At 43.6% G+C, this 14,478-nt stretch overlaps 1 protein-coding gene across 50 annotated transcripts in view; it reads right to left on the bottom strand.

Moving 5' to 3' along the window:
- The window catches only part of ZMYND8 (zinc finger MYND-type containing 8), a 149,623-nt gene that overhangs the window by 68,114 nt on the left and 67,031 nt on the right, over positions 1–14,478 (bottom strand). For all 50 annotated transcript variants that reach the window (XM_055266523.2, XM_063633354.1, XM_055266532.2 and 47 more), the window contains 4 exons: positions 12,918–13,005; positions 9,967–10,022; positions 6,298–6,375; positions 4,816–4,931 (listed from right to left, as the gene is read on the bottom strand). In XM_055266523.2, the coding sequence (XP_055122498.1) occupies positions 4,816–4,931; positions 6,298–6,375; positions 9,967–10,022; positions 12,918–13,005 (338 nt within the window). The remainder of the gene's footprint in view (positions 1–4,815; positions 4,932–6,297; positions 6,376–9,966; positions 10,023–12,917; positions 13,006–14,478) is intronic.

The raw sequence follows: 14,478 nt of genomic DNA, 5'->3' as shown, positions 1-14,478 counted from the left end.
TTCACACAGAAAATCACTGAAAACGGAGCCCATTAGCCTCCAGGCGTGCACTTTCCACCTCCCATCCCAGGCCAGTTCCATCTTCCTAACGTCCATACCCCACGTTCCAATTTTGCTCTGCAAAGACCCATGACAGCATGTCTTTGCAGAATAAACAATGCCAGCAGCAGCTTTTCTGGAACCAGAGCCAGTGGCCCCCGGGGGAGGTGGAAACACCACAACCACTGCTGTGGGTGACCGCGCAGCTGATACAGGGACATCCCAGACATAACTTGGTTACCATGTATGATCTGCTGGCCTCAACCCAGTTTCTGGCTGGGAAAACTGGTGAGAATAAGCTTTCCAAGGAAGGCTTTTGTAGGAGGTTTTTTGTTTGTTTAATTAATTAATTAATTTTATTTATTTATTTATTTATTTGAGACAGAGTCTCGCTCTGTTGCCCAGGCTGGAGCGCAGTGGCATGATCTCAGCTCACTGCAACCTCCGCCTCTCAGGTTCAAGCAATTCTCCTGCCTCAGTTTCCCAAGTAGCTGGAACTGCAGGTGTGTGCCACCACGCCCAGCTAATTTTTGTATTTTTAGTAGAGACGGTGTTTCACTATATGTTAGCCAGGCTGGTCTTGAACTCCTGACCTCGTGATCCACCCACCTCGGCCTCCCAAAGTGCTGGGATTATAGGTGTGAGCCACCGCGCCCTGTCTTTTTTGCTTGTTTTTTTAAGAGACAGGGTTTCCCTCTGTCACCCAAGCTGGAGAGCAGAAGTATGATCAAGGCTCACTACAGCCTCAAACTCCTGGACTCAAGGAATCCTCCCAGATCAGCCTTCCAAGTAGCGGAAGTACAGGCATGCACCACAACACACCCAGATAATTTTTAAATTTTTGTATACTTTTGTAGAGATGGGGTCTCGCTACATTACCCAGGATGGTCTTGAACTCCTGAACTCAAGCAATCCTCCCACCTTGGCCTCCCCAAGAGCTGGGATTATAGGTGTGAGCCACCGCACCCAACCTCCAAGGTGGCCTTTTAGATTTCACAGACCACAAACTCAAGCCCGGTAGAAAGCAGTGGGGAACAAAAGGGACTTTGCAGAAGTAGAAAACTCACGTCTGGTGGAAAGGGAGAAAGCAGTATCTACTCAGTTGCTATCGAAAGCAACCATGTAGGAATCTGGACCCAACACTGCCACGTTTTCCAATATTTTAAAGAGAAGAAGAAAAAATAGACTTCTTATGTTACATTTTACCCCCATTTCAACAGCTGGCATCTAAGAGAAAACAACCCAGGAGAAATAAAGCATATCCCTGGGACAGAATTCAGAATACAGGCGGATTGTTTGCAAGTCCTGGTGATACCAGATCACAACACAAACTAAAACTAAACACCCCAAAAATATCGATCTGCTCTATCAGAGTGCTGGAAATCACAAGCTTCTCATCCACTCTAACTGCTGTCTTTCTCCTGAGACCTGAAGAACCATATCTCCAGCAAGAGGGGCAGAGCGGAACAGAAGGCAGATGCCCTCAAGGTAAGAGTCTGCCTCACAGTGAGATTCTGCGTTCAAAGTGAGCGGGCACAGATCAGAACTACCAGACAGGACAGATGTGAGAAGGCATCGGGGTCTCCAGGGCTGCCCCAGGGCAAATGACTCCCCCTTCCTAAGCTAGCCTCAGCTCTGTCACCGAGAAAAAGAGAGTGAGTCCTTCTCTGGAGAATCAAGAGGCAGGGCCACCAGGAGCTTATCACCAGTTGGTCCTGGTCTCATAGCCTCGGCGCCCCCACCTATTCCACACCCACCTCACCCACATACTTTTGTCTGGTATCCAAGGCCCTCAGTGTTCCCTTCCCCCAAGTATTTTCCATGAAATTGCTTGGCAGGGAAGGAAAAGAGTCTCTTTTCTTTAAAACAAGTCCAAGGCTGGGCATGGTGACTCACACCTATAATCCCAGCACTTTGGGAGGCGGAGGGAGGAGGATCACGTGAGGTCAGGAGTTTGAGACCAGCCTGGCCAACACGGTGAAACCCCATCTCTACTAAAAATGGAAAAATTAGCCGGATGTGGTGGCACGCCCCTGTAATCCCAGCTACTCAGGAGGCAGAGGTGGGAGAATTGCTTGAATGAGCCACTGCACTCCAGCCTGGGCAACAAAGTGAGACCCGCCTGAAATAAATAAATAAATAAAACAAGCCTGGGTGACAGAGCAAGACCCCCTCTTAAATAAATAAATAATAAAACAAGCCCAGGAAGTATTTCAAGGGAAATTAGATTTGCTTGACAAAATAAGAGTCTCTGCGGGGGACACTATCTAGCTTCACATTATCTCACATCTAACCCCATGGTGGCTTCTCCCTAGCTATGTGACCCTAGGCAGTCTCTGACCTTAAGTTTTCTTACTGATAAAATAGACATAAAAGCAGCTTCTACAAAAAAGCACTTAAAACACTGCCCAGTACATAAAAGGCAATTGGTTGGTGTCCGCTTTTTTTTTTTTAACTCTGCAGGCATTTAATAAAATATTTCCTATATTTTTACATAACTGTGCATCTGTAAAACAAAACCAGGCCAGGCATGGTGGCTTACACCTATGATCCCAGCACTCTGGGAAGCCAAGGCAGATGGATCGGTTGAATCCAGGAGTTCAAGACCAGCCTGGGCAACATGGCGAAACCCCATCTCTACTGAAAATACAAAAAGTTAGCTGGGCATAGTGGCACATGCCTGTAGACCCAGCTACCTGGGAGTGTGAGGCAGGAGAATGGCTTGAATCTGGGAGGGGGAGGCTGCAGTGAGCCAAGAGCTCGCCACTGCACACACCACCCTAGGTGAGAAACCAAGACTCTGCTCCAAAAAAAAAAAAGAATGGTGGTCAGAGATTCCCTGCCCAAAGCCTACTAAAACATCCCAAGGCCTCCAAAGTTGTTTCTCTACTACTGTGGAAGGTCCTGAACAACTCCCTCCAGGGGATCCCCTCACCCAAAACAAGCCCAACAACACGGTGCACTCCCTTAAAGCAGGTGCTAAGAGGGGCTACGAAACTGGTGACCATCAGACCCATGCTGCTTTCTTTTTCACAAACAGAAGGGGGCCAGTGTCCACGACAGCTCTCATCCAGAACCAAGACCTAAACACATAAAAGCTTTTGAGAAACAGCTTCTGCACACAGAGCTGGCCAACTCACACGCTGTTCTTCATGCTCTGTAAGCCACCTTCAGTGGCTGTCTGACAGGTGAGAGATGGAGGTCCCTGAAGAGCGGTCACAGCTGAGAGACTAGAGCCATCAACCATAAGGGTCTGGGAATATTGGGTGCAAGGGAGTAGGTATTGTTTTCTCCCATCCTGCCTGTGTCCTAAGTATATCTACTCATACTGTATTACTGTATCAACCTATAGAGTAAGAATCGCAAATCATCAAGATGGTTCACATTTGTCATGCTCTGATGAAGAGGAGGGATGTACAGCCTGTCACCAATTCCTCCTGCTCTTCAAATAAAAAACAAACTCCTGCCCACCCCTCTGACTCCAGCTCCGAGCATCCTCTCCTCCCCAACCGTGTTTAAACCCCACTATCCTCCCAGCATTTCCTGAACCCTCTCAGCCTCAGCCCTTCCCCTCCGACCTCTGCTCTTCCTGGTCCCTCATCCCAGATCTTCACACCAGGCCCCCACCACTACCTCCTGATCTGAGATTATCTTGCCTATTAGTTCACTTGCATATCATCCTTCTTCCCCGCTAGGATGTCAGCCTTCACATGGACAGGAACATTTGAATCACCAGCTTCCACTACACAGGCTGGCACGCAGCAGGCGTCAAATATGTATTTCTTTGAATGAAGGAATAAAGGAATTAAAGTCAAGGTCCAATACTTCCTACCAAATCCAGCACCATCTCAATAATTTCCATTTTGTCTTCTGACAGTGGACTGTTGGGATTCCTAGTAAATGAGTTTGCATATGACTTGGGAATTCACTCTTTTGGTCTGCAAGACAACTAGCACAATTTAACAGGGGAAACAAATTTTCAGCTTCTGGACACTGTGTGTGTGTACATAATTTGTAGTATACGTATTTTAAGTAGTCTCCTCTACATACTAACACGCTTTCTCAAACTGATCGGTAGGGCTTCAAAAGGGTCTTTGCCTTACTTAATCATAACTTGATAAAAGAGAACTAAGATATTAACCGCTGCTCATCTCTGCCTACCTGTTGTTCTCAAGCACGCAGCAGGCTCCGCTCTACAGGGAACTGCTATTAGCTGGAATAATTCACTCTGCCGTGTGCAGAGGGAAAGGGGAGGGCAGGAAGGCTGGGAGGGAGGGCTCACACCTGTCAAAACAGCAACCCCTTATAACTTCCCATTGTAGCTTCAGAGGAAAGGGAACAGGAAAGAACTACTCAGCGTGATGATAAGAGATTCATTTACTGGCAATCTAGGAAACTACTTCTAATCTTTGAAAGAATGATTTGGAAAGCAGTTTCCATGGAGGTTTAATTTACTTCAGAAACCCCCTCCCAAAAACCAAACCAAAACAAAAAAGAACAGCAGCACTTCAAACAGCCACGGAACCCATTCCAATGTTGGTTTCATCAATAGACCCAGTAAAGTAAGATGATTTTCTAACACACCTGAGCAAACTGTAGCCCATGCCATTACCAAGCTTAACATACCACAGGAAATTTATTTCAACAACAACATCAATGGTTGGTATCATGACAATAATCAGAATAATAGCTACAGCCTCCACTTCTTTTCTTATCTAATAACAGTATCAAAGTTCAGTGAAAGCTACATGTTCCAAGCCTGTTATTAACTCCCACCTGTCATGTTGTCCAAAGAATCGGGCATCGACCTGCCCGTCTTTATCCCTCAGAGCTTTTGCAGGCCAGAATGGAAACCCCTTCAGTTTGGCCCAGACCAAAGGATGTGGATTGCTCTAGGAAAAGAAAAACAAGATCCAGAGTTTGTACATATTTGACAGCAAGATACCCACTAAAGTTTGGTATGTGAGGATGAAGCAGGATTGTGAGACACACGCCATGAGTGGAAAAAGAGTTTCAAGTAGGGTTGGCCCGTGTGGTATTCCCTAAAAGGTGTGTGGCCAAGACACCTGGACAAAACTGCAAATGGAGTTCAATGGTGAAATCAAAAGCTGAATGAAGTCCGGGCACGGTGGCTCACGCCTGTAATCCCAGCACTTTGGAAAGCCAATGTGGGTGGATCACCTGAGGTCAGGAGTTCGAGACCAGCCTGGCCAAAATGGTGAAATCCCATCTCTACTAAAAACAGAAACATTAGCCAGGCGTGGTGGCACACACCTGTAGTCCCAGTTACTCAAGAGGCTGAGGCAGGAGAATCACTTGAATCCAGGAGGTGGAGGTTGCAGTGAGCCAAGATCACACCACTGCACTCCAGCCAGAGTGACAGATGAAAACTCCGTCTCAAAAAAAAAAAAAAAAAAAGAATGGTGACAAAACCAGGGTTGGATCCTAGCTGTACCATTATTATCTGGGCAGGCACGAGCAAGACATTTCACCTTTCTGTGCAACATACACAGAGACAATGACACCAATACCTTCTGTTACATTTGGATTAAATGTGCATCATACCTAGCATTTAATAAGGGGCAGCATTTTGCTACCTTTACCCTTTATTGAAGGCTATGCAGAGCCTTCTCTATTCCGGTGTTAATCTCCAAAGGCATGAAGAAATGCAAAGTATATTTTCTCAACTTTCCTTGCCTAATCTTGCCTCCGAACCCACTCCAACCCGCCAACCCCACCCCCAACACACACACCAGTGCATCCCAACAATGTACTTCTCTCTGCAGAACCCCAGCTTGGAAAAGGCAGATCCACAGGGAAACTAGGGTGACTTTATTTCCCCCAAGAACCATGTTTCGGAGGGACTATGGAGTTAATCCAGGGAAGCATTTTCAAACCTCTTAAAATAGAACCAACATGATTTGTAAATCACACACTGATTTAAGCTCATCTTATTATCTGAACAGCTTTGCTGCATCCCACATCTCTGATGAGCTCCCTTTTATGCTGCATCTTGCAGTCTGCCCAGGCTAATCAACCCAGGAAACCATGATGCTATCTCTGGCACGTGAACTTTCAGCCTAAGAGGTTTATCCTACCTGGATTACTTTCTTTCTGCCATAACTTTATCAGCAAAAAATTATCTTAAAACTCCATCCAAAGTTTCATCTAATAAGCCACCTGGAAAAAGCTGTCTCAGGGTAGTCATCCAAGGCACAGGGTTCAGTAAATGAAATAAGCAAAGTAAATCCAACTTACACAAGGCTCACAAAACCAGTTATCTCGTTTTTGGCAAGCAGCTAGATAACATTCTGGACATACTTCGATTTCATTCATCTGTAAAGCAAAAATACATTAGAATGTGTCACCCCAGGGGTGGATATCTTGTGGACCTCAATCAATGCTTGATGATTTTGAAGGTTAAGATGTTTTAAAGTCCCAAAGAGGGAACACCTTGGAGATGAATCCAACCACTATGCATCACTCCCAATGCTTCCACCCAGTCCAAGCCACCGTTCTTTCTCTCTGGACCAATGCAACAGCTAACTCCCCACGTCACCCACTTCCACTCTTACCCCCATTATAGACATTCCCTGCAGAGCAGCCACAGCCACCTTTTTTTTTTTTCCTCCAGAGTCTCACTCTGCTGCCCAGGCTGGACTGCAGTGGCCTGATCTGGGCTCATTGCAACTTTCGCTTCCCGGGTTCAAGCAGTTCTCGCGCCTCAGCCTCCCAAGTAGCAGAGATTACAGGCGTGCACCACCACGCCCAGCTTATTTTTGTATTTTTAGTAGAGACAGGGTTTTGCCATGTTAGCCAGGCTGGTCTCAAACTCCTGGCCTCAAGTGATCCACCCGCCTCAGCCTCCCAAACTGCTAGGATTACAGATGTGAGCCACAGCGCCCAACCCAGAGCCACCTTTTATAGACATAAATATGTTCTTGTCCTTCCCCTGCTTAAAAGCCCCCACTGACTTCCCATTATACCCAGTAGTTCTCTGTCAGAGCACTTTAACCATTCCCCCCACCCACAGGCATCACATAGCAATGTCTGGAGACATTTTTGATTGTCACACGTGGGCCAAAAGAGGGATAGGGGACTACTGGAATCTAAGAGGTACACGACAGTCCCTGCAACAAAGAATTCTCCAGCCCTAAGTGTCAGCAGTACCAAGCTGAGAAACTAACAATGAAGTCTAATGACCTGACAGGTTCCTTCAAAGCCACATGTGATCTTGCCTCAGCCCACATGTCTTGGCTCACCTTGCAGCAGTTCCGCTCCCCAACCCCTTCCAGCCACTCTGGCCTACTCTGCTTGCCAAGCTCAATTCTATGTCCAGAGTAGCTAATTAATACCATGTTGCCCTATTTCATCTCCACCGACAACAATCTGAAAATTCAATTAACTTATTTACTGTCCTTTTCTCTCATAAGAAAGTACATTCCCCTAAAGTAACATTGTGGCTTAGACCCAAAGACCCCAGAAGCTTCCTTCTAGGATCTCAAGTCAGATTCCACCATTTACTAGCTCTGTGACTTTAGGGTAAGCTGCTTCTCTTCTCAGAGCCCCCACGTGTTGATCTATTGAAGAGAAAAAAAAGCAGCACCCACCACAAAGGGCTGTTATAAGAAATTAAATGAGATAAATGTAAAGTGCTTCAAGTGACAGAGTAATCAATATTGCCCATTAACATTTATTGAAGACTTAGAGTGTGCTGGTATCATTCTAAGAATTCTGTAAGTATTAACTCATGTATTCCTTACACCTCGTGAGATTAAAAAAAAAAATGAGGCCCCAAAAAGTTGAGTAACCTGCCCAAGGTCTTACAGCAACAAAGTGGCATGGTCAGGATTTGAACCCAGGTAGTCGGGCTCCAAAGCCCATGCAGGTCACCACTGCACTGATATTTGTTATTCCTTTCTACCACTATCTGCCTTATTTTTCTCTTTAACTCTTATCATCATGCAAGGTGCCACATATTTAACAGGTGCTCAATAATTGTAAGACTAACAGATTTCACAGGTCCAGTGAGTAAGTAAGTGAATGAATGTGCAAACAAATGCATGGATGGCAGAGTGCACCTCCTGCTTCTAGCCCACTCTACTTCTGGGCTATTCCAAAGGAACATATCCAAAACAGCCTGTATGACTTGTCATCAAGGAAATGCAAACTAAAATCACAGTAAGATGCCTACTGTTTTTACAGATCACATCGTTGGGGCAGGGGGGCACATATTTACATATAGTTTTGTAATTACAACTCCCAATATTGGAAAGGACATAGCTTCATTGTAATTGGAACATCTGACATGTTCACAGCCTCATAGTAATTTTATTTCTAAAAATTAAACTAAGGAAATCATCAAATGCGCAATGATATTTATCACCTTGTTACTTAAGATGCTGATAAAACTGGGTACTATTTAATGACAAGAGGAGTAATTAAATGAACGTCCATGAGTTGTACGTAATACTATACATGAAAAATTCTGTTCTTCCTATAAGTTTAATTACCTAAGAAACAGAAAATATATAAAATAAACTAAGTGAGAAAGCAGTTTATAAAACTCTCTCTATATAAATATACAGACATAAGCCGGGCTTGGTGGCTGAGGCCTATATTCCCAGTGTCTTCGGAGGCTGGGGCAGAAGGATCGCTTGAGCCCAGGAGTTTGAGACCAGCCTGGGCAACATGGCAAAACCCCATTTCTACAAAAAAAAAAAAAAAAAAAAATTAATTAAAAAAATTTTTTTAAATAGCCAGGCTAATTAATTAGCTGGGTGTGATGGTGCACCCAGTCCATTTTGAGACCCTGCCTCAAAAAATACATAGATAACTATATCTATAATAGATATAAATTTATAACGATAGATTTTTTTTTTTTTCTCGAAGACACAGTCTCACTCTATCACCCAGTCTGGAGTATAGTGGTGCTATCTTGGCTCACTGCAACCTCTGCCTCCCAGGTTCAAGCGATTCTTCTGCCTCAGCCTCCCAGTTTAGCTAGGATTACAGGCGTGTTCCACCATACCCAGCTAATTTTTGTATTTTTAGGGGAGATGGGGTTTTGCCATGTTGGCCAGGCTGGTCTCGAACTCCTGGACTCAAGTGATCTGCCTGCCTCAGCCTCCCAAAGTGCTGGGATTACAGGTGTGAGCCACTGCCCCTGGCCAGGTATCTATGTATCTATGTATCTATCTATCTATCTATATGGATATATTTAGATCTAGATCTATATATCCATATATAAAAAGACATGGATGGGTCCCAGTGCTATCTGAACAGTTTTTCTTTATGAATGAATGTGAGCACACTGACAGATTGAAGGTCATTCCATCTCATTTTTTTATTCTCACAATGAGATCTAATAAAGAAAGCCTCCCTCATACCATTTTGGCTGCCAGCCTGTCCCACAACCACCAGAGGCTCACAGCTCACATGCCTAAGAGGTCTGTTCCATCCACGCCATCACAATTATGGGCATTTGCAAGAAAACAAGTTCTCCTGGACACTTGGGCCACTCTCCGAGAAGCAGTCAAGGCCATGCCCCTAGATATCAAATCCTCTTCTACAAGAGGACCAAAAGGGACCTGATGCAATACCAGGCTATGGGGCCAAGGTCAGAAATTACGAATTCTATCTAGGCAATCAGGAAAATATAGGAGGCCCAGTGCTTACTGGTGACTCAAGGGTAAAAAACAAAAAATCCTTTCCATCTCCCTTAGATCACTGCTACAGTAACGGTGTTTTATAATATATTGAGGCCCCTCTTTGTTCTTTTTACTTTCCTTGAAGAGTAGGGGTGTGGCCTCAACAAATTCCAAAATCACCTCGGCTACCTAATAGGAGATTCTGCAAATGGAAACTTCAGTTGCCCCATCCCCTCCCTCTGGGTGCATCTAAAACAGGACAGTGGGAAACACATACCTCATGTTCACAGATTTTGATGACTACTTTCGCTATTTGCGTCAATTTGTGATTTCCTAAGGGAATAAGAAAACAGGATTAATCCTAATGGAAATACTGCAACACTCGGCCTGGGGATTTTGCTTCCACTAACAACGTGTTTACTTGCTTTTCCCCCAGGATTAAGCTTTTAAAGGCTAAAACCAGAGGTTCCTGGCTTCTAATAGTAATTCACATTATGTGATTCCTCCCATCAATGTCGACGACTCTTTGGCGCCTCGATGTCATCTTCTCTGCAACTGAGCAATTTATGTGGGTTTCCCTAGAGATCATGGATTAATATTCTTAAAATGCTTTGACATTCTAAAGGCTCGAATTAATGAAAAAAGGCCTTATTCTACCCATTGTCCCAGACACCAACCCAAGAAGAATACAAGAGAAAGAAGACATTTTCTTGAATAGCTCTGGTGTGGCTAGTGCTTCAAAACCCATTTTCTTCTTGGGCCAGGTGTGGTGGCTCATGCCTGTAATCTCAACACCTTTGGAAGCCGAGGCAGAGAGATCACTTGAGCCCAGGAGTTGAAGACCAGCCTGGGCAACATAGCAAGACCCCATCTCTAGAAAAAAACACACACACACACACACACACACACACACACATTTTCTTCTCAGCTCTTCAAGAAGTCATATTAGGAAGCAGGAACAAAATGTGCCCATTTAATGAAGGAGTAAGCCAAAATTCAGGAGTTACTTACATTACTTAGCTAATAAAGTAACCATCTAGCCCCAGGTCTAACTCTACACTAAACCAGAGGACAAGATGGTCCAAAAGTCATGTTTTCTTTGAACTTTATGGTATTTTTAGAAATTGTAAATTTGTTGACATGAAGATTTCACACACACAAACACACAATATACCTACATTTCTGGTTTGCCTTGAAAACTCAGAAGATCCAATAACTATAATCAATGGAACACTGGAGGTGCCAACAGCGACCTTTCTAGGTCAGGTAGGAGTTTTCTGTTCTCCATGATCCACAGCACATCACCTGACCTGCAGCCTTCTTGGCTTGTGCTAATGTTTTTGTTCTTCTGCCTGACCCCATCCACTTGTTTATATAATTTGATAGGCAGGGCCTTTCTATATATTTGAGTTTATAATCTTTACACAAATTTTTTTTTTTTTTTTTTGAGACAGAGTCTCGTTCTGTCACCCAGGTTGGAGTGCAGGGGCGCAGATCTCAGCTCACTGCAACCTCTGCCTCCTGGGTTGAAGCGATTCTTGTGCCTCAGCCTCCACAGTAGCTGGGATTACAGGCAGGTGCCACCGCACCCAACTAATTTTTGTATTTTTAGGAGAGACAGGGTTTCACCATGTTGGCCAAGCTGGTCTCAAACCCCTGACTCAAGTGATCCACCCGCCTCAGCTTCCCAAAGTGCTGTGATTATAGGCATGAGCCACTGCACCTGACCCACACATTCTTAATGCCTAGTGCCTCTCCTTTTTCCCCTCCTTGCACTCTCAGCCCTGCTATAGTTAATAATGCAATAGGTGTGCGTAAAGCAGATATACATATATCTTTCCTTAAACACTAGCAAACAGGCTGGTGTGGTCTCTCAAGCCTGTAATCCCAACACTTTGGGAGGCCAAGGTGGGCAAATCACTTGAGGTCAGGAGTTCGAGACCAGCCTGGCCAACATGGCGAAACCCCACCTCTACTAGAAATACAAAAATTAGCCAGGTGTGGTGGCACACGCCTGTAATCCCAGCTACTCGGGAGGCTGAGGAATGAGAATCGCTTCAACCCAGGAGGCAGAGGTTTCAGTGAGCTGAGATCACACCATTGCACTCCAGCCTGGGCGATTGAGTGAGACTCTGTCTCTAAATAAATAAATAAATAAATAATCCGATTTTTGCAATGAACAAAATATCTGAATAGATGTTTACAAAAAATGACATACAAGTCACTAATAAGCATAGGAAAAGATACGCAATACCACTGATCATTAGGAAAAGGCAAATTAAAACCATCATGACATAATACTTTACACCTTCAAGAACAGGTAAAAGTTAAAAGGCAGACAATATCAAGTGTTCGCCTAATAGTGTGTGGAGCAAAAGAGAACTCTAATATACCCTGCTGGTAGAATGTAAAATGATAGAACCACTTTGCAAAAACTGTTTGGTGAAATGTACTAAGTTAAATAAAAACCTACTCACTGAGCTGGCAACACCACTCCTACGTATTTACCCAAGAGAAAGAAAAACCTATGCCCATGCAAAGACTTGCACAGGCAGGTTCACAGCAGCTTATTCCTAACAGCCCAAAGCTGAAAACAACCCAAATATCCATCAGCATCAACGAGGTAAATGGATGAATGGTGGCATATTGATCGAATGAAAAAAAAATCAGCAACAAAAAAAAGGAACCACTAATAACACATAACACAGATGACTCCTCAAAATATTACACTGCATGAGAGCAGCCAGACACACAAGAGCACTAACTCTGACTCCATTTATATGAAATTCTACAAGAAGCAAAACTAATCTATCCTAACACAAAGCAGAAAGTGGTTCCCGTTGAGAGTGGATTTCCTAGAAAACGGCATGTATGAGAATCCAACAGGCTGATAGGAATGTTCTGGATCTTGTGGTTACATATTTGTCAAATTCAGTGAATGTAAACATAAAATCTGTATGTTTTATTTTATGCAATTATACTTCCATTAAAACAAGGTTTGTAGAAACAATACTAAAAGGCAGCAGCACCATGCAGCCGCGAGCCACTTTAGATGTCAGCTCATATCTTAAAATGAACTTGGTCACTGCCTCCTATTCACATATATTAGCACAATCTATACGCAAGTATTCTCAGTATGAATTAAGAGCCTGATTTTTCATGAAGGACAGGAATTTGTGCAACACATACACAGCATACTCTTTCTTAGGAGTCATCTAAGCCACTCACCCCCATTATAAATGATGCAGTTGTGCAAAATCCACTTTGCATCAGCCAGGAAGGCTTCTGTGCAGCCATACATTTTCTTTTTTGCGTTCTGGGAAGAAAAGCGATGGAGCATAATCACAGTGAGTCCAGACAAGCCACAGTCAGTGATTCTTGTGTTCCCACATAATTTTTGTAGCAGTCATTTGCCAAATCAATTAGTGTTCTTCTACTCATTTCCCAAGAGGCTTCTTTTTAACCTACAACACACCGACTAAAGAATGCTTTTATTTTTGAGATCTATAACCCTAGAAAAATGAACTCTTTGAATTTATCACAGTAACTGGAATTTTCTCATCTTATAGTAGCTGTCATTTATCATGCAGCTTCTTCCAATAAACAGGGTAGTTTATTTATTCACTTTTTTTTTTTGGAGGCGGAGTTTTGCTCTTATTGCCCAGGTTGGAGTGCAATGGTGCGAGCTCGGCTCACTGCAACCTCCGCCTCCCGGGTTCAAGCAATTCCCTTGCCTCAGCCTCCTGAGTAGCTGGCATTACAGGCATGTGCTACCATGCCCAGCTCATTTTGTATTTTTAGTAGAGACAGGGTTTCTCCACGTTGGTCAGGCTGGTCTCGAACTCCTGACCTCAGGTGATCCGCCTGCCTCGGCCTCCCAAACTGCTGGGATTACAGGCTTGAGCCACCACACCCACCCAAACAGGACATTTCATATATTTATACATCATTTATTATTAGTCATATGGTCTCACACAAACCTCACAATAATTTAATGAAGTACTTATTATCATACTCATTTTACAGAAAGGCAAACTGAGATACAGTAATGTTAAGGAACGTATCTAAAATTCCACAGCTCTCAACTTAATATAAAGTTAGGTTTCCAACTCCATCTCTTTTGAATGCCTCCTTTTTCCACCACACCATGAAGGTATGTGCAATTTCCTAAAAACAGACTGGATTTATGGTTTGGGAGTTATCAGGGAAGACAATATGAAGCAATGTTTCTTCCTCGTGGATGCATTTAACTGCCCATATTTTGCTGCAAACAGTTTGAAAATCAGCATCAGAATGATATGCACAATCTACAGTGTTCCAAGTGTAATTTTCAGCATGGAATTTCAGCATGAACTTTTAAAACCTTCAGGCATTCAAGAAAAAACCTAATCAGTAGAGTAAGTCAAATTCTAAGAAGCCTCATCTTTATTGCTAATCTGGAGGCTTCTCAGACACTTAATTTTCTCTTCTTCCTTCCTGCTGCTCTCATTAGCACCTCCGAAAGAAAGAGGAGGTAACGCTCAACTCAATCAAATCACTAACTCTTAGAAGCTATGGCTTTTGCAGGTAAAAAGCTAGAATCATCGCGAAAGTATTACCGAAGAATTTCAACATTCCACAGCAATCTTGGAAGAATGTTACAAAGGAAAGACGTTAGAGAATCAAGAGTTCTTCTATCCAAATAAAGGAGCAATGAAAATGTAGAGAAACAATTTAAGATTGTTATGTCCAACTTGTGATAGAGCATGGCAGTGAGGGAAGAGCCTTAGGAGTCTCAACTGTGGGCTAG

The sequence above is a fragment of the Symphalangus syndactylus genome, chromosome 24, assembly GCF_028878055.3.
Source record: "Symphalangus syndactylus isolate Jambi chromosome 24, NHGRI_mSymSyn1-v2.1_pri, whole genome shotgun sequence".
Classification (NCBI taxonomy): domain Eukaryota; kingdom Metazoa; phylum Chordata; class Mammalia; order Primates; family Hylobatidae; genus Symphalangus; species Symphalangus syndactylus.
Note: the sequence above shows the minus strand (reverse complement) of the source record. Positions and strands in the feature narration are given on the sequence as shown.